Below are 21,075 nucleotides of genomic sequence, written 5' to 3' on the forward strand. Positions count from 1 at the left end.
TCTTGGCAAGAAAGCAAATAAGTGTTAACAAATGTTGGACTGTTATGTTCTGATCAGTCCGATTAATCATCAAAATGACTCCACTGACCGTTTGATCTTAACATTCAATAATGGTGAAAAATGAGCATTATCATAGCCTTTGAGTTTTAATAATTACGTTTTAAATGAATACAAACAAGAGCATTGGCTACTTCTACACTTGAGTTGGTTTTATTTGATGTATTTCTGTGTTCCAGATTTTATTTTATTTTATTTTTATTTTTTTTGTCTAATTCCACCTGATGTTTTTGAGGCGTTGAACATTTATAAAACAACGTAGACACGACTGGTTAAAAATAAAGAATGATTTGGCATAATCCAGCACCATAAAGCAACTTTACAGTTTCTGTGGAACAAAGCGAAAAGAAAGGCAGTAACTAGCTAGCTAGTTATTTTGCACATTATTCTTTTGACAGAAAAACAACAAAACAGACAGTTTAAAAAAATTAAATACGGTATTGACTGACAGCAAATTTGTCTTTTTAAATATGTTGATATGACCTGACGAGAGCATTTTGTTGGCTATTGACAAACATATGTCGTCTGTATTTGCACGTAGACGCCGCTGCCCTCGGGTATGTTTGTCTGCCTTTTGGTCTGGCTGTCTCATTAGATTTGGTCCTAGATAAGCGTGCGTATGCAAACACATTTGTGTGTGTGTGTGTGTGTGTGTGTGTGTGTGTGTGTGTGTGTGTGTGTGTGTGTGTGTGTGTGTGTGTGTGTGTGTGTTTGTTAGTGCGAGTTTGGACAAGGTCCCCATAAATACCCTAAGGTGTTGAGGAAACATGAGCGTATGTGAGTGCTTCTTCAACCGTGTAGTGACTGTCTGATGAGGCCCCTTTACAAGCAGACATCTACAGTATGTAACACACATGTATAAAGCATAATTATCCACCCTTGTTTGGATGCCTCCTTCCTTCAGGGTCTATTGTAATGCTCTTTTTTTATTTACAAACATGCATAAGTGGACATTTTATATGACTGAAAATCAAATGGAGAAATAAAGAGATCGGTTTGCCACGATTGCATTTTCTTAAAAAAAGAAAAAAATTGTGAGTACAGCGGTTATATGAGAAAATGGCCTTAAAGTTAATATAATAGAAGCGAAAAATTCAAAAAAGTCAAAGACATGCTCATGCATGGGAGTACGAGGTCAAAAAATAAGGTCATCTACACAACAGCACTCTTTTGATAGAGACTCACTTTAGTGCTCAAGGGTACATGGCAGATTTTCAGCTCGATTATTTCATGGGAATTTTGAATGAGTGTTTTCCTTGAAGTGTCTGACACATTCTCTCGGTCATAGACTTTAAAGACAGAACTGGTCAGCTTTTCTGATATTGTTGTTATCCTTGAGCTTAGACTATACTAACTGGCTGTGGCATTGGTTCCCATGTCTATTATCCACGTCTCCGTGTCCACACAGTGTGCTGTAACGAAAGGGAACATGTTGTATATTTGGACACACACACATACATATACACACTCGAGGTGAGACATAAGTCGAGTGAAATTTTGTCTTGAGCACAAGCTCGAACAAAACTACACAATTAGCCTTCCCCTTGTTTTGAGTGGTGAATATCTTAGTCATAGGTGTTTTTGAGCAGTGGAGGAGATTTGTTGGAAAGAAGGGCTTTCCAACCTGCTGTTGTCTTACATCTCTCTTTCACCTTCAAGTAGCACAGGTGAAATTGAAAAGCAGATGTTTGACAATGTGTTTTCAGAAATTAAAGCAACTTTAGTAGCGTCTGTTTATTTATTTCTTCACATATTGCCATGTAACTTTGGATATGTGCCACACTGAGTATTGTCTACTTATCAGACGGAAGCTCCATGGGCTGTCTTTTGACAAACATATGCCAAGTAATAGTGTATGGCTTACCATGTTCTTATTTTCAGACTCCTTGGCTTGTTGTTTCCCTCCAAAATGTTGGCATTTGTGAGTAAGATTTAAAGTGTTGGATTGAGTGTGCTATTGGGTCTTTTATTACCAAGCAAAAGGAAGGACATTCCCATCAGTCTATTCTCGTGCCTGTCGGTAAATGCTAGTATGCTAAACTAAAATGTTTAACATGGTCTGCATCATGCCAGCTTAGCTTGTTTACATGCTGAAGGTGGCATTTAGCTTAAAGCACTGTTGTACAGCCGTATAGAGCAGAAACAGAATAATGAGGGGTCTCTGAAATGTAAATATACCTTTAGGCTCTGCACTGCTAGAGCTTTTTTTTTATTGTTAATTCTCTTTGATTTGAGGTTGGCATAGATGGGGAGTTTAAAATGTAGACCCGATGAGCAGCAGTTTGCTGCTTGTTAGCAACTTGTTAATAAAATCTCAGAAAGTAGTCGCTGTAAGTAGCTGATTTTTGTCAGAGCAACACCTAAGCATCCCTAAGATACTCATTATGCCCAGGTTTAGGCTTCACATTGGTTTATGCAGAAAATAATATATGAAACTGACACAAAGCTGCTCTGAGGCCTTAAATTGTATATGAACAAGTATAAAGTATAGCCATTTTTTCTTTTAATAGTTTTAATGTTAAGTTGAAATTCCTTCCTAATTTTCCATGTCTGGCCACTTAACATGACCTTACACGCCAGCTAAAGCCCGTCATTGGTTTTGAGAGATGTGACATCTGAAGGAAGGGCTGCTGTCTCATTATGCCGGCTCCTTTGTTTCCTCCATCGCCGGCTCTCATCTGCTCCTGCGGTAGTAGCGGATGTGGCGGCGTAATTGAAAGCAGCCTGCCCTGGTGTTACTCACAAACCCTCGCCTTAACTTGGGGAGGTGTGGAGGCTGAGGTAGCTGTAAGGAGAGACAGAGGAGAGGAGAGAGCTGACGAGGGGAGGAGAGGGCCCTGGGGTGGGTTAAAGCGTGTTTTTGTGACAGGCATCTGGAAACAATGCAATTTGGCCGAGCCTGGCTGTGGAGAGAGAACTAATGTTTGTTTAATGTGGGATCGTCCTGGACGTATAATCGCTCTCTTTACGAGGGAGAGACCGAGAGGCGGATATGAAAACGTTGTCAAACTGCCCTAAGCTGAGAGTTAAAGCTGGGTGCAGTCTGCTTCTGTGTTAATGTCTCATCTTTCCCTCCGTCTCCTCTTCTGTACCCCCCTTCTCCCTGTAGATGTCTGCCTCTTGGTTGCTGACTCTCTCTCTCTGGTATATACACACACAGAACATGCCCCCTGTCCCTGAATGTGTTTGCGCGGCTGCGTCTGGTTAGTATCAGGGAAGACAGAGCGAGGGGTTGGGGCCCTTGAGCCCCCACCCCCACCCCCGGGGGGAACATCCAGAGGCTCCCAGACCAAGAAGGGCATCTCTCGTGGGATCCTATGGTTACCTCTGAGTCTGCATTTTTATTCTTATTTTCCTGTCTCATCCACTGAGATATGCCGAGGACATGCAGTTTGCGGTTGTACATGCAAACAAACATAAAAAGATGGAAGTATGTGTTGCATTGTTTGTCACTGTTTATGCTCCCAGCCAGTAATGGTAATGTTACTTCTCTGCCTCTTAGTCTGTTTACTGTTGTACATTTCTGGGAAAAGACTACAAGCGCGCACACACACACACACACACACACACACACACACACACACACACACACACACACACACACACACTTACATGCGCACAGACACTGCCAGGAGCATGGTGGACCACCCTGTCTATGTGTTTATGTGTCCTGGTTGAGTCACATTCTGTGATCTCTTTTTAATAGCTGGAGTAGACACATGCATTAGCTTTGTAGCACCATTCCTCTTGTTTAAGAGGAAAGCAGAGCCCGGGGATATATCAACAGATAATAAACATTATGCCTTCTGTTTATTATCAGGGCTTTCAGGAATGTGCGGATTTCTTAGGAAGCTACAAAATGATTTTTTTTTGTGCAAAGTCCAGAATCATTCAGTGATGCAAGCTGTTAACTAGAAATTGTGCTTCTGAAGCGAGCTATTATACAGTCTGCGATGTTTATGTGAGTGAGTAGTTGTAATCAGTCAAGCAGCATTAATGTTTGTGCTGACAGTTATTGTTTAGTTTATTTGAAGTGGCCTCACTGCACATTTTCTTTTTTTATTCGCTTGTTTACGATGTTCTACTGCGTTAAGTGTGTTGTAGGTTGTTTGATGATTCAAACATAGTTCACGTGTAGATGGAAAAAGATTTGTAGCCCGAATGTAAACAAAGGGATGAAAATGTGTAGTTTCATATTTTAGGGTGTTACTTTAGTCAATTAGTATTCATAAACATTAATATTAAAATTGAATTAACACACAATAAAAGTTACAAGCTTATATACAATACTGTTCAAACGTCACCCCTCATTTCTTTATATTGTAGCCGGGCTGTCATCATTTTTAAAGTGTTAATGAGCAATAGTTCAGCTCTGAAAACTGAAAATCTGCAGCATCATTCATCCAAATGTCAGCTTTTTGCTTCAAATCATTTTTAGTATGTGTGGAGGAGGTAAAACAGGAAGTGTCTACAAATTAGAAGAAAGCTTGTCTAAAAGAGTTCAGGCTGTGTTGAAGATTAAAGACGGTCATAGGAGCTTATTTATACTGACTTTTAAGCTTGTTAGAATTGCACAAACTCAGTTTTTTTCTTTTAAACTGTATTTCCATGTGTGTGTACATGTTTGAAAAAATCACTGTACTTATTTCTCTTTTTCCCAGCAAAACATAAAGAAATGAAAGGGTGGTTCAAGACTTTTGCACAGTATTGTTGCACACAAAAAAGACAATTCATGAACCATTTATTACACTAGTTCAGGCATGCTGCTATCAGCAAAGGTTGACCCCAAAGGATTATTTATAAACTGGTAATAAGATGATGAGGTCACAGAGGACTCTCACGTTATAAATTGTTGCACCAGGGAGAAGACTGAGAAAGTGAGACCTCTTCACATCCTAGCAACCTTAAACCACACAGCACACTCGAGCTTAAAGTTGACCAGATGAGACGGGTTAAACATAGATGATTGTTTCTTACTTTCAATTCAGAATCCCAGCTCAGTGACGACTCCAATCCAGACCACTTAATCACTTTGGCTAATGTGACGGGAAAACTTGATATTTTTTAAACTGTATTTTTATAGGTTTTACAGCTTTTCCTGCTGATAAAGACCTCCCCACCGCCCCATGTTATGAAATGCATTCTGCTGTTTATAAGGCTTTATTCAGACAGGTGTTATAGTTCGATTAAAACAAGAAAAGGCCTTTTTTTTTTTTTTTTTAATTTAACCAGGAAGATCACCATTGAGATTAAAAACCTATTTTACAAGAGAGACCTGGCCAAGATGGGCAGCAGCAAGTGTCTCACAGTTACAAAAATTACTCAATTAAAACCAGGTAGCAAAAATAAATGAAAACTATCAAATAAAATAAAATAAAATAAAATTCAGCAGTTCATCACAAGGTTGTTTGTCACCATATGTGTAAGTCACACATACAAACAAAGATCTGAGCACTCTTCTATAAATCCAGAACAGATTATAACAGATTATTTCAATCTAACAACAACTAAGTAAACTATCAGTACTATTTGCTGATCTTTTATAGGCCAATTAATCAAGTGTACATTCCTGGAAAGTTATGAAAGATAGAATAAATATATGTTGCTCATTTTCGAGAGGACTTCCTCATGCGAATCTTTAAGTTCCAAATCTGTTACTCGGATGGACTTCTTAAAATCATCTTAGCATGAGCTGGGTTGTGTCATAGTTTAAGGAAATATAAACGTAGGACACCAGCATATTTTTTTTTTTAACTGAACTCCAATTAAGAGTTTGCCTATAGGAGACCAAGATAAATGAGATCTTTTAGAGTGGTGGTCTTTAACTGCTCCAAATGAACTCAACTTCAGGCTCCAGGCTGAGTAGCTAAGCCTCTAGTGAAATTGAACATAGAATAAACTAATCACATGTAACAAGTAACCTCTTAACCTCTCTGCCATGCAATAAGTAGCTCATTATCTTCTCTTCTCTGTCTCATAAATCTGTTTCCTTGCATTCCTCTCATTAAGGTGCTTTCCTGCTGAGAGGTGAGAGTTAGCTTACACACTGACTCCACAATTTGGTCTCTGATCTTTCAGGAGTTACCCCTCCCTCACCCCCTCACCTGCCCAGTAACAACGGTGTTAGGCCCAGTTATTAGTTTACTATTATTCTGTTAGCCCGTCTCTCCATATATGTGCCATCCTCTTCTCTTTTGTCATCTATCACTGCCTCTTTCAGCTGCTATTCTCAGGCAGTAGGACTGCCACCCCTGCAGGCAGCAGGTGCTCTGGGGTCCTAATGATCCGCTGCTTCCAAATGGTAATTAGGGCAGCCCTGCTGCATCGTGGTCCTTTCGCGATCGAGGCACAGCAAAACAGAGCACAGCTCGTAGCAGATCAATTAGCACTGCCTACCTATCTCCCAGAGTGCTGTTGCAGCAGTTGGCGTCATCTTTTTTTTTATCATTATCACTCATGTCATGACCCACATGACCCACAGTACTGCCTTCATTCCCCACCCAAGCCGCCCCGCTGTTAGCGCTAGCCAAGTCTCAGAAAAGTAGTGTGCCTATTTAATCAGGATAAGGTATATGGACGCCAATACACGGGATCCTGCCGTCACACACGAGACGGTGATCCAGAGAGCATCCAGCATAATCACATTGTGTTGATGCTGCTGTTTTTCTTTAGGGTCCAACTTTGTCACCACACACACACTTTTTTCTCTTTTTCTCTGTGTGCATCCAACAAAGGATGTTTTGTGGGTATGTGAAGCTATGGGGTAATGAGAAGCTGACCTGAGCACAATGCTCTTCAAAATGGTGTGATTATGACATGGCTGTGGTACCATAATGCGGGTCAGACAATGACCTATTTAAAAAAAAAAAAAAAAAAAAAAAAGCTCCCAAAAGACAAGGGCAGGCTGCTGCTGCTGCTCAGCCAGTCTGACCCTCTCTGTCTGTCCACGTGGCTTTTTTTTCCAACTCTTCATCCTTTTCCTCCACTGTGCTTTATTCAACCTGTAGGTGTGGCTTTTCACTCTTTCTGTTTGTATCCTCATGCCCTTGTCTTCATCAGTGCTCTTTCTTAATATGTCTGGTTTGTCTGCCCTGCAACAGCCTACAGTGAGCAGCAGGGCCGGCCAGGGAATCACTAAGCTATTGGTTTAATGATGCCAGCTCCTACTTTACAGGGATTTTCATGTCTATGTCTCTAAACACCCTGTCCGCACTCACAAACGCTCGCTTAAAAACATGTGTGGGTATGATAGAAAGGACGGGCTCTGGCTTTCTAGTCACTGCTTGCATCTACAAACTGTCAGTTGTCAGACACAGCAGAGGTCACCACGCCTGCAGATGCGACACATTTACACTCGGTATGTTTAAGAATTAACAGCAGAATTGCACAGAGTTGGGGAAGGGTGAAGGGTGCATATAAACGCTTTGCTTTCCAATAGGGTTTCTGTGAATGGTGATGCAAGTAAAACAGGACGGGATCATTGAGGCTAATGATATGACTCACCTATGTTTTCCTGGGTGGAGAGAAGACGAGAAATAGCGGCATGAGTGGCTGTGACCAAACGACAAGGCACAAGGTTGGAAAACGATGTATGACTAAGAGAGAATAAGGCAAAAAGAGGAGGGAGAGGTAGGAAGAATATGCTGTCAAACAAACACATGTCAAGTGTTTTTTGGGGGGTTTTTTGTTTGTTTTTTCTGGCTGAGGATGCAGTTTGAAGAGAAAAAAAGTGCAAAAGGACAGAGTGGGAAGTGGAAGAGGAGTCGCCGCCAAGATATTTAAATCCTGTCTGGGTTTCAACCAGACCGTGGACCTCTTAATCTCATCCACTTGACAAACATACACACAAGGCCAGGCAGACGTCTAGCTAGCCTATTTTCATGTGACCTGAATTCCCCAGTGTGGCATTTTTTCCCTGCCAGACTAATCTCATTAAGCTTGGTGCAGAGCTGGAGAACAAACACACCAGGCATCCTTCACTCCTACTCTGCCTCCCTCTCCTGCTTTTGTCTCCTCTTCATCACGTCCGTTTTCTCCATCAGCTAGCCCCCCTACCCCCCATACTCTCTTATCATCTATGCTACCATTTTTGTTGCTGTCCTCCTCCTCCTGCCTCCACATCCTCCTACTCAGTTTTCTCTCTTATCTGTCCCTGCTTTCTGTCTAATTATGGCCTGCCACTGCGGAAAAGAGTGGAGCAAGTATAGCTAGGCAGTGGAGTCGAGCTCAGAGAGCCACCTCTGCTTCCAGACGCACAATCAATCCTCATTAGAGCTGGCTCTCCTGCCTTCCTATTGCCTCTCCACGTCTGCCGGTTAAAGCTCAACACCTTCAACCATCATGCTTGTGGAAATCAGTGCAGCAATGTTATTGGATGTGTGTCGAAATAACTAGAGTTTCGTTACCAGTTGCATTGATGGTGTTCACAAAATCTGAATGCATTGTTTTCGATAAAGATCATAAATCTAGAACTGTTCAATCCTTCTTCATCATTTTGCTGGGCTTGAGTGGCTTCTGTCAGAGAGCTACACAGGTCAGCAAAGCTGTTGGAGAATAGGATGGCTTACAAGGTTTACAGTCTTTATTTGACAGCAAAGTGTAGAGCGCAGACAGGAAAGCAGGGAGAAGGAGCGGGTGGCGGGGGGATGACATGCAGGAAGTGGTCTGGAGTGGACTCAAATCTAGGCTACCCCTGCTGCAGCCTTTCGGTCACGTCCGAGCCTTCTTTTTCCTTGGTTCTCTTCCAGTCAAATCGATGCACATTGCTTTGAGCAACCCGTTTCCATGCCTGCGACCCCACCTGTGATAGTCGGCCACATCACTGGACAAGAATGCCTTTCAGTGTTGGACTTCAGCATTTCCGACACTTCTGACACAGATTCCAGCATCGCCGTTCACTGTGAAGCTTGTTTGTAACACCTCTGTAACCTGCAGCAGCTGGATTTGCCTGGTTTAAAAAATACATTTGGTAGAAAAGTAATCACACCGTAAACAAAAAATAATAAGATACATCATTCTGAATTAATTTTAAAGGGTTGCCCTAGTAATTACATTTTCAGCAGCGCAACCAATAATCTGTAACCCATTATATTTCTAAAGTAACCTTTTTCAGTGCACAAAAGAACACAGCTATTTACTGTTATCTTAATCCCCCGGCTTTTTTTCAGGGACTGATTATGTGCATTAAAAAAAAAGCATCACAGCAAGCAAAGTTATTTATAAGATAAGAACTTCTCTCAAAGCAGGGCACCGAAGATGGAATATAAAATGCTACCACATGCAGTTCTGTTACAGATGATTTGCCCAGATTGGAGGTAGACTCGGTGGCCAATCAGCTCGCAGCAGGAGTCTCACCATGTTGCTGTTTCGAATCAGATATTGCAAATTCTTGGTCAAAACAGGTCATCAGCAGAACAGTGATGCAAATGAATCACTAAGCATAAGTGTGCTGTGGCGAATATAAAAGCTCACGTTGTGCCCGGCTCAAGAATGAGACCTTGTGAAATATAAATAAATCTTTTTTTTCTTTTTCTTTATCAGAAAGCTTTGCCATCTCTGCTGCCTATTCTAATGAACGTTACAGGAATTTTACTTCAAGCTGAAATGTGGCAGCGTGCAAACCCAGAGGAAGTTTCTAATGAGTAACTGTCTAAGGCGAGGCTTCCTGTAAAGCAAAGACAATGATTAAAGGTTTTCAGACCGACAGGCTGAACTGGTCAGTTAAATGTTTGGAAAAGTGACGTTAAATATGTTTTTGTCATAGCATTCATATATTTATGCACCATTGCCGACAGAGGTACATGTGAGAACACAAACGTGTGCTGCTTTAACCCAACAGATTCCTTCTTAAAGGCTGGATGGTGTTGGGTTTTGGTGATATGCTGCATACTTTACCTACAATACGCAGCATTTCCTAATAGTACAAACGTGACTGAAACTGCCTATTTCCTGCTACTGTATGTGCTACATGTGAGAAAGGACAGCAGTGGAAAATATCCTAATGCAGGTCGCCCAAAATTGCCCAAAGTTCACGTATGAAAACCACTTAAAATGACGCATTTCACACGAGACATTTTGACAGTTGTGAATAGTAAGGATAACTGCCTGCGTTTCACTGTCGCTGTCATAGTTTCTACATCCACATAAAGGACTGAGGTCATATTATCAGCATTATATCATTAATTACATTTTTGCTGTGGCACAACTAAAACAAGACGGGCAAACTTTAGCTGAGTAAACATCTTGTGATAAATGCACACTACTGAGCATTATTACACACTGAATTCATAAACACTTTGGTATAAGGCACACCTCTTTCTCCTCTCACCCATCTGCTGGTTTTTGCAGACATATCTTGGTTTGGGTAGTTTTTACTAGGCACTGGGAGATCTTTTCATTGAAATTTTATGTCATGTTATTCTTACATATAGTAATAGTAATTATAATACTTTTTATATATTCAGACAACACTGCAAAATGAAGAATGTTCAAAATGGAGCACACATATTTATTCATATCTGCTTGGAGGCATGCAAGGATCTTTAAAGATCCAGGATCCGAACTAAAACCTGTCAGATAATCTACGTCGCGTGTTACAGTTGTGGTCAGACTACCGATGGACTGATTTCATTAGAAGTCCATTGCATTAAGCTAAGCTGCTTTGGATGTCCCTGACTCCTGCATTCTCTTAGTTTGCATTTTGTTGTTCTAGCTGCTTCTTCTGAGCTGCTTACACAGGCGGCTCTTTGACTCTGTTTGGCCTAACATAGATGCTGTATACTGTATATGTTAAAAAAAAGAAGTCGCTGAGCAGATTTTTAGAATTTCTTTTTAAGCAGTAAATTTAAGTATTTGTAAAGCAGAGACCATATTTTTGTCTTTTTGGGAGTGAAGAGAAACTGATACTCGTGGTTAGTAGTGCTTGGTTTAATTGAGATGAGTCACGGTGCTATTGAGTTATATTTTTCTGGTTTCTCATTTATGGAGCTTATCTTGCAATATCATCAAACGTAGACGGTAGATTTTGTAACGCTCTGCCCACAGCTGTCACACCATGGGAAATGAGTCATGAACTCTGTTGACCAAAGTTTTTATCTCTCTGTAGATTATTCATTTTCCCACGCTCTCTACTGTTTTCTTGTTGTGCGCCACCATTGAACACGCCAAAAAGACGTTATCTCATCACGGTGGCGTCTGTCTGTCTCTCTTGTAGACGGATTGTTGTGAATGAAGTAACTAAAGAACAATAAACCAGATTTCTTAAAGCATGCCTTTTTCCATTAAAAGCAGGTTGTGTGATGAAACCAAACTCCTCTAGCTGCATAGACTTCCGTTAATGATGAAAGCCATTTTCAATATCATTAAAGGCTACAAGTAGGCGCATGTTTTACGAGTTACCACCACGCAGATTAAGGTCCAAGGTTTCTGTAGCATAAACACGCTGATAAGGTAAATGAAACCGAACTTTAAAGGTTGACAGGTGCAGACATCTTTATCATCATTTAAAAACATCAGCGACACTGAAAACCTTTCTCACTATGTAGAAAGGATTCTCCTACTGACTGCTTTAATTGCAAGTTATTAAAAAGATTGTTCATCTAATTAATAACTGAAGCTATTGAAAGTAAAAAGAGTGGCCGAGTGCTTCACACTACTCGCGCTAAGTACAAAATTAAGGACTTTTTCATTTGTACACTTAATTATGAACATTTTGAATGCAGGGATAATAAAATATAATTTTTTTTATTTACTTTTATGGTTGGATGTTAAGATTAATACCACTGTCATACGTATGTGATCACTGTGACGCTTTAGTCAGCAGCTAGCTCTCCTAGCTTATCTAGATTATCATAAAGGCTGAAAACACGGAGGCGGTAGTTGGACCGTCTCCAAAGCCAACAAAATATTTCTGTTGCACCCGCATCTCTCAAGCTCACAGATTGTGTCTCTTGTTTAATCTGCACAAAAACAAAAATGTAAAAATAACAGATTGCCTTTGTAAAGGGGGTTATTTGTTGAACTGTTTCTTTGGAAGGACAAAAATAGCGTTTCACCGCTCTTGAGCAAAAGGAGCTACTAAAATTGAACATCATATTGCTGCAGTCACAGTAATAGTGGGAACAACCACAATTAAATCAACTATAAGTCAAAGAACCTGAAATCTTATTGGCTTTGAAACTGTTGCTTCAAAGATGGGGACCAGGTCTGCAACCACTTGCAGTCAGCTGCCATAAAACTGCAATAAAATGCAGTCACGAAATGGGGATGATATGTGGACAAGTTGACAATTACATGCTGTCAGTTTATGATAATGCACTGGTTAATGCTGTTTACATGCGCAGAAATGCAAATTAAACAGAATTGACAACCTACATTGAGAATCCAGTCAGAAGCTGGTAGATCTGAAACAAGAGTTCTTTCTCAAATGGTGACGTATGTGCTGCACGATGCTAATTTAACAACAAAATAAGAGAGTTTAGCTTTTACTTAGGAATATGACGGGAACCTGCTGACAACCGGTAAAATCAAGTCCACAATTATAAAAAGACGTGTCCCAGACTAGTTACACTCATTGTGGGAGACCGACTCAGACTGATTGCAACACGTTAGCGAATTGGCTCCGTTAGTAAATTAAATAACAGTCATTTTGCAAACCTTTGTCAATCTGTCTGAGAATCCGACCGGCATTGTTTGGAGACTGGAGGTCAAGGGTGCAACATGCTCGATCTCCGAGTGACCATTTGGCCGCCACAGCTAGTTGGAGTCACACAGTGAGAGAAGAAAGATCCTTTTCCTAGCTGGGAGGAGGTCGTCTGAACCTTCATAGATATTACATGTTATCAATCTTGTCTTCACCAAAGGGCAACTGTGCATATTTTTCTAAAATGTCAAACTTGTTTTTGATGCTGCTTTGGGATTTCAGTTCATTTCTCCAACAATCTCTTGTGTTGATGTTCACATCGGGAAATCCTTATTTATGAACTTTTTGGGTTTATGTGTTGAGAAGCCTACTTAGTTTGAAACAACGCTGAAAACAACGCCATCATGTCAGGCGCTTTAAAACTCTTTATCTTTTTGTCCGTCCTTCTTATAGTCTTTGACTGTCACGTGTCACTGAGTTGCCGTCTTTGCCACACAAGGAAACACAGGCCAACACGACCTGATATCTGGTTTAAAAGATCACCCTTCTGTCACTTGCTAAGACCTTGGCTGACATTCATGCTTTACTTTTTTGTCCTTCCTCTGATCCCTGCTGCCATTTCTGCCATCTGTCTGTTACCCCCTGCTGATCGTTCTATCAGAAAACAATCATTTAAAAACAATATAATAAGTGGAACCAGTCTAGTGGGAAACCAATTAACCTTTACATCCTCCCTCTCCCTCCAGGCCCAGGACCTGAGTGTGATTGAGGAAGTCATCCGCATGATGCTGGAAATCATCAACTCTTGCCTGTGCAACTCTCTACACCACAACCCTAACCTGGTGTACGCACTGCTCTACAAGAGGGAGCTCTTTGAGCAGTTCAGGACGCACCCGTCCTTCCAGGACATCATGCAGAACCTCGACACGGTCAGCCTGTTTGAGGGTTGTTGTTTGGTTTTTTTAAACTAGGAATCGCACAAAGCATCACAAGTGAATTAAGAGAAGCCTGACAGTTTTTTCTGCAGTGTCCTCTTTGTCTGCTCAGAAATGTTGAAAAAGCCGGGCCAGAAGATTGCAGTCAGGCAATAAAGAATGAAAGACTTAAGTAGTATGATTGAATTAATCAGTCCACTGGTGTCAAGTATCTGCACATTACATCTCAAACATTCAATGAGTATGCGTGGTGTATAAGTAAGAAGGGACGCGAGAAATCTGTCATTCACAGTCACGTAGAGAAGGGAAAGGAAGCTTTGGTGGGTATGAGTGTGTGTGTGCAGAGGATGGGGGTTGCTGCATACATTGCCACAGGCTTTTACAGTTATCCATAAGTATGAGGGAGGCATGCCTAGGTAGAATCCCTCGGTTAAGTCAGTTTCCCCGAGGCTATTCAGGATGCGAGGCGGCTTTTTTGCTCTTCTAAAATAAGCCCATATGGGGGAGGACTTCTGAGTTAATGAAGAGATTAGTATTAGATAGATGTAGACACACATAGTGCATGAACTCTGGTGTGCTTGAAATCTTTAAAACAGCCCACACTGAGAAACAAAACTGCCTGTAGAAGCATTTTTTAATGTTGCTCTGACAAAAAAGAGCTTTAAAGGGAATTTGTAATAGTTCTTTTTTTTTTGTAATTAAGGAACACCAAACATTTCTTCAGGGAAAAACTTAGAAGAGCAGTGGAAACACAAAAAATACTTTCTTAGATTTCTTCTTTGAGGTTAAACCCAGAAAGCATTGAATAATTTTTAATTCCAGTGAACTACATATTTAAAATGAAAAGTTTTTGACATTTTCTAAGTTTTTTTCCGCTGACAATAAGCAGAATTCACCCAGCTTTGCAAATCATCTCGATTTATGATCAGCTGCAACTCTTTAAACATCTCATTGTAATGGCACCAGTCAAGCCAGTCCAGTCCAAAATTAAATCTACTCATTCTTCCAATTATAGCCACTTTTTGTCTGTCTTCTAACAGGCTTAAGTGTAATTTGATAAACATACACTATCATAAATACAATGATTATTTTAATGCTTGAAGCCTGAGGTTTGGAACACGTGGATATGTGCCAAATGCTGGGTGGTCCACGGCTGCATCTTTACTGCAGCCATCTTTAGTTGCTGCTTGTTTGTAAGTCTCTCTGCCTTTTAGCCCTCGATCAATGAAACTTAGGTTTAGGTCAGCTGACTGACTCATCCATCGAAAGGACAATTGCAGTTTATTCGAAGTGTCGCGCTAACGTGGCACTCTGAACTGAGAAGGTGCCCGGGGCATCTGCGCACAATGTCCGCTCCAGTTTGAGGCAAAGTCACAGACGTGCAGATCTATGTTTACAGTTAAAAGCTTTAAGGAGACCCGTGCATGTATTGGCAACCTTTACCTGGGGTGAAATGGCACCAAAAGAGCATTATGGAAAGCGTGTGTGATGATCTGGACCATGATGCGCTGCAAGAGGTTGAGCCCTGGCATGTGGAATGTACACCTACTGCATACTTTAACACGTTGCACACTACATACACCTTTTCAGAAAAGTAAGCAAAAGTATCCCCTGGTGGCAGTAACCCATTTCAGCAGGCTAACGCACCCCTGCCCCACCGCAGTGCTTGTTTAAGATTTAAAGAATACAACAACAGACTTCAAGGTACTAACTCTGTCTCCAAATTCCCCAGTTCTCGATCTGACTGAGCATATCTGGGATGTGCTAGAAAAACAAGTCTGATCCACGTAGGCCCCACCTTGCAACTTACAAGACTTAAAGGATCTGCTGCTCATGTCACGGTAGCTGATACTGCAGATCCGAGTTGTTTTTTCTGGTCCTACATAATATTTGGTAGGTGCCTTAATGTGGCTGGTTTATCTGAATAGTGTGTGCTGTGCTGTATCCTTATAAAGAAGCATTTACAGAAGCGAGTTACTGTTGCTAGGAAACATGGCAGCCCATGCACGTGTTTAAATGGCCGTTTATGGAAGCGGCAATATTTTGCCTTAAATGAAACCGAGCTGTCGACGTACTGTAGGTTCAGCACAGATTCCTCTAACGTCATGTTCAAACCACCTTTGGAACACTGACCAGTGTTGTTGTTGTTTACACAGCTGAGGTCTCTCAGGCCTACGCGTGTAGCATGATGCCATTTTGTTCCTAGATCTTCATATTGCACCCGGTGTCATCATATCGGGTGTGGCTGCTGAAATATTAATGTGACAGCTCCAAACAGGGATTAGAAGAGTTGGAGAGGGTCGTGATGGAGTGTGTGTATTAGGAAACACAGACAAGAGTGAATATTGATTTTTTATTTATTTATTTTTTGCTAATGCTACCAGCTGATTTATACTTACAAGTAGAACAAAATGGAACAAAGATATCAATAACTGCATTAACACAAAACCTGACGAGAAATATTTTAAAATAACCATTTATTTTTGAGGAGATAATCAACAAGAGTTAAATTTCATCAGCGAGTTATATTTTCTTCTATTTTATTGGATAAAAAGTGGATTTTGCTTTGGACACTGCCTGCTTTATCACATATGTTTTGTTAAGACACTTAACAATGACCATTCAAACAAAAGAGACATCTTAATTTTGTGTCTACGCTTGAAGACAACTTGGCAAAGAACCTTTTTTTTTATTATATCTTTAGACAATCTGTTACTAGCAGCCTGTCACAATTCCCCCACATTTCCTTAGTTAAATCTACAAAAAATGCCTGATATAGCGTAGTTTCACAAGCATAAAATAACAGTTTTTGCACCAACATATTGATTTTCAAGCTTGTAAGAATTATACAAACTGTGCTTTTGTCTTATATACTATATTCCCATGTATGTTTGCACATTTCAATAAATAACTGCACCTATTTCCCATTTTCCTGGCAAAACATGAAAAACTGAGGACACTGTATTGGTGGTAATTTGTATTTAAATTCTGTGTTTACCCCTAAATACTCCAACTGTATTCAGTCCAATTAAATTTTATTTCTATAGCACCAAATTACAACAACGGTCACCTCAAAGCACTTTAAGGCAAGCTAAAAGACCCTATGGCAAGTTTGTGATTGGCTGTTTCCTCCTGTTTGACCTTTAGGTTATTGGTTTCTTCAGTCAGCGTCTGGAGCAGGCTGGAAGTGACCTGTCTGTTGAGAGAGTTCAGGAGGTCATCATGAAAGGAGCCCAGGCACTGCCAAAAGACAGACTGAAGGTAATTCACTCACACAGACACACAGGCAGCGGGGCGACAGACAAAGTGGAAGAGCGTGGAAAGCAGGAGTCATAAAATGTGGGCTTTGCTAAAAGGTTAAAAAAGAGAAGAAGAAGAAGTGGTAAATTTCTATGCATGTGAAGAGAGTCCAGTTGAACAATCGAGATGTTTGGGATTGGGATATGGACTCGGGCAATGGAATGATGGAAGGAGGCCTTTGGGAGTGGACACAAAAGGCCAAAGCCCAGTTCTCATTAGCATTAATGCCCATCTTCGTTCCATTTCTGCTTACCTGCTACATGTGAACATGTAATGACATTTCAAGGAGATGGGATGGGGGGACGGCTAACGGCACTTTGTCATGGGTACATCAGATTGGGGGGAGGGGACGAAGGAGACATAAATCTGCCACCATGCCTCGTTACCCAACACTCCTGGCGGGTTCTCTAACCCTTTCCCTTTCCAATGCTCCTCCATTAATCAGTAAGGAAATATGTAACCAGCGGTCTCCACAGCAGCTCGGAAGCTCTTAATTGCATGTTTTATCATGTGTTTCATGTTCCATATACTTGACTGTTGGCTGCAAGCCATTTGTCTGTGGAAGAGGGATGGTGCGCGGCCATGAGTCCATGTTCTCTCTCTCTGCCGTGCTCACAGCGAGCTCATCAGAGCACTAATGTAGCGACCATGAATTCACAGAATTACCCACCGAGCCATGTGGATAACCCTCATGTCCTTCAGCGAGAGTGCTGTACCTGTGGCACAAGTCAATGTGGGTCATTAGTGTGTGTGTGTGTGTGTCATCTCCTGCATTTGTGTATGTCTGCTGATGACCATCTGACTAAATGGCAGTCTACGTTTTTGTGCAAAAGTGTTTTTGAGTCTCACGCTGACTCCACATCAGAGTGCTTTCCAGCTCCACAGGGTGATGTGAAGTGAAAAGTATATCTGGGCAATGTGTCTTCCGGGAAAAGTCCCTACCATTTGATGGCACCATCTCTCAAACAAACAGCTGTCTCTCCACCTCTCGCCTCCCGTCATCCTATGAGCTCATTCAGCTTCCCCCCAATGTAAAAATCTATAGGTTAGATTAATGTTGTGTGGAATCGTCGATACGTCGGCAATTACTCCGATGAAGCAGTATCGGTGTCTCAATCAGTTGTGGCTCCACGGAGAGCGCCGACATGAATGAAATGTTCGGGAAAAGCGATTGTTCCTCGCTCTTTCTAAAAAAAAAAAAAAAATTTTGTGGAGTTTTTTTTTTTTTTTTTTTTTTTGGTGGAGGTTTTTTTTTTTTTTGTGTGGAGTTTTTCTTGCCCTCGGGTCATGTGAACATTGCATGTAAATGAGTGCATCAATTTTTAAATCTTAAAGTTGCACCCATATCTACACTAACAACCAAGATCAGAACATTTTGTTAACACTTGCTGAAAGCTGAAAGCACCACTGTGGTGTTGCAGTGCAGCTGGGGAAGGATATCTATAAAACTTCATTCCCAAACTGTATTCTATGGTTCTTCTTGCACACTGATAAAATCATCAGTAAGGTGACATTATTTTCAGATATCGTCTTTTTTTGTGGTTATTTATTTTTCAGCTCAGTTATGCAGTCGCAGTGAGAATTCAGCCATTTATGTTGACAGGAGGCGAGTTAACAAGCATAAAACAGAGGCTTAGGTGGAGATGATACTTCCCATGTCTGTGGGTCTGCTAGTGTCCGCTTGGATCCCACCAAAATCAATTTTATCATCAGATGGTTTGCACGCGGTGAGTGCAGACGAATGTATCAGCTAGCCATGCACCCAGACAGCTGTCTTCAAGCAGACCTCCAAGAAGTGTTTGGCATAACAGGACTGACTACTACCCCATCGGGTCTCCAGCTGTCCTCCACTGAAATAACTGATGCTTAAGACACAATTTACTGTTATTGCATGCAAATGTTTGGACATTTTTAGTTGCAAAATGATCTTTAAAATTACGTTTTTAGATTATTTTTTTTTAAATAAAAAAAAAAATCCACATTTAGTGTTAATCTGTATCAGCCTGTACGTGGCGCCAATATAATAACTTCAAAATTGGTTGGTTGGGAACTGCAGACACTTGTCAGGTAAACCACTGACATAAAGATAGCATGGACACTAGTTAATCTATTGAAATAGAAACATATAAGTGAGGATGCAGATTTTTAACGGGGCAAAATGTAGACATGCAAATTAGGCGCTAACTGAAAGAAAGGATTGAAGGTGGTAAGTACCCCTTGGATGACCCTCAACACTCAGCTGCCTGCCTCTCATTCTTTGTGTGTGTGTTGTTTCAGGGTGTGTGAGGCTGAGTGGTGCTTATAGGCAGTGCCTGCGGAATGTGTTGTTTAGCCTCTCCTGCTGAAATCTGCCTCTTTGAGCAGCGATAGCCTACAGACTCTCTGGCTTCTCAGGAAGAGACGGAGGGGGAGGGGGGTTACCAGCTGTTAGTCAGTCAGTACCTGGGGCTTAAGAGGCCTGATGGCAGCCATTACTACTTTCCCACACACTGACAACACAGTTTCTATACATTTCTATGTAGAAATCCTCTTTCAGATGTGTGCAGTAAATTCAGAAAGCCCATGCCTAACTTGTGTAATACAGTCCGCCTTCAGAGCTCAAACTTAGGGCAATCGGGACTTTGCAAAGCGTTAATAGTATTAAGCAGTTTTCACAAATGCATTGCAGCCCTGAACTTTTGTAGTGCTCACCGAATGAAGCGCAGTGTGATAAACGTCCACCGCTCTCTAGGTCGGAGATTGGCTGCTCTTTTAGTCTGCGAGCTCTCTGGTACAGATATTTTTCCAGTGCATTCACTGCTAGTGAGTCGCCGTCATGCGTCCCGGCTTCTTCTCACCCTGTCCAGGAGGCTCCTTCGCTTAAAGCCTGCAAAGTATTTCCAGTAATGCACGCATGTCTGAGGTGGATTGGATAGCTGTGGAAAATCTACTGACCCAGTTTCACCGAAAATGTCCGAAATTCATGTATGAAAACAGCTCAACACTGTCGAAAGAAAGGTCACCCTGACGATTTCTTAAATATACCAGTTCTCTCCTGTCAGATCTCAATACTTGAACATGATTTGAGCAAATGTAGAAAAAAAATCATCAAGATCTGTAGGTTGAGCTATTGTTTATTTATTGATTGATTATTGATTCTGGCTTTTTGCCATATTTGATCATCTGTAATAACTGTCTTATACAGTTTGAGCATTTAGAGTAAGACTTAGGAGTAGGGGTGGGTTTTTATAATCGATTTATCGATTAAAATCGATTCTGGCTTGGGTAACGTAAAATCGATTCATTAAAATCCTGAATCGATTTTTTAATATTAATTTATTTTGCCCGAAATGCCAGAATCTCTGGTGAAACCTCACAAAATTTCAACAACCACCAAACAGCTAAGACAGTAAATGAGAGCAGGTACACGGCTTCTGCACAAAGACGTAAACACACAGCGCGGATCAGAATCAGTGAGATGTCGCCTTTCTCAGCTGACGGTCGGGGCTGAAAGCCGACAGCTCGCTGATTCTGATCCGCGGGTCCGCGCTGTGTGTTTACGCCCTTTTTGCGCTGATCATATGGCTGTTAGTTTTATCTCTCTCCAAACAATATTGACCGAACCAGCAGCAAAAGAAGATCCAAACTACGCTTCACATAAACATCGTCATGAATTCCCTCTGACTTTTGCTGACTTTTCAGTATAAAAATCACACTTCATGCACAGCTCTCTCTCTCTCTCTCTCTTTTCTGCATTATTCGCTTGCTTGTTACGCACAAGTCTACCGTTGTTTACAGCGCTGTCGGCCGACGTTTTTTTTTCCCTTTTACTTACTTCCGAAAAGTAAACCTAATTTCTGCCGTTCAATATTGAACAAATTTAAACTTTTTAAAATTAAGCAAAATGCAAAACGCTTAGCCGTGTCTCTAATAAAACCGCTGTAACTTCAGAGGTGATGTTCATGTGTTGATTAATGGTTTTCTTTCGTTTTTGATGTACTGCAGATTATTTTTATAAAATCCCAGGCCAGGAAAAATCACCTTCATGTTTTTCTGTGTTTTATCCTCAGCTACTTTGACACAAAGGCCTCTGCTGTGATGCTCACACCTGTGATAAAGTCTTGCGTGTGTCAGCTTCCTTTTAATAGATACAAAAATATGTAA

At 41.0% G+C, this 21,075-nt stretch overlaps 1 protein-coding gene across 6 annotated transcripts in view; it reads left to right on the top strand.

Annotated features, from left to right (window-relative positions):
* Nucleotides 1-21,075, top strand: part of dym (dymeclin) — a 64,756-nt gene that overhangs the window by 37,728 nt on the left and 5,953 nt on the right. For 5 of the 6 annotated variants that reach the window (XM_080907096.1, XM_080907094.1, XM_080907095.1 and 2 more), the window contains exons 15-16: nucleotides 13,444-13,626; nucleotides 16,780-16,893. In XM_080907096.1, the coding sequence (XP_080763222.1) occupies nucleotides 13,444-13,626; nucleotides 16,780-16,893 (297 nt within the window). The remainder of the gene's footprint in view (nucleotides 1-13,443; nucleotides 13,627-16,779; nucleotides 16,894-21,075) is intronic. The other variant, XM_080907098.1, reaches the window with a different exon arrangement.

This window comes from Rhamphochromis sp. 'chilingali', assembly GCF_963969265.1.
Source record: "Rhamphochromis sp. 'chilingali' genome assembly, chromosome: 2".
NCBI classification, from domain to species: domain Eukaryota; kingdom Metazoa; phylum Chordata; class Actinopteri; order Cichliformes; family Cichlidae; genus Rhamphochromis; species Rhamphochromis sp. 'chilingali'.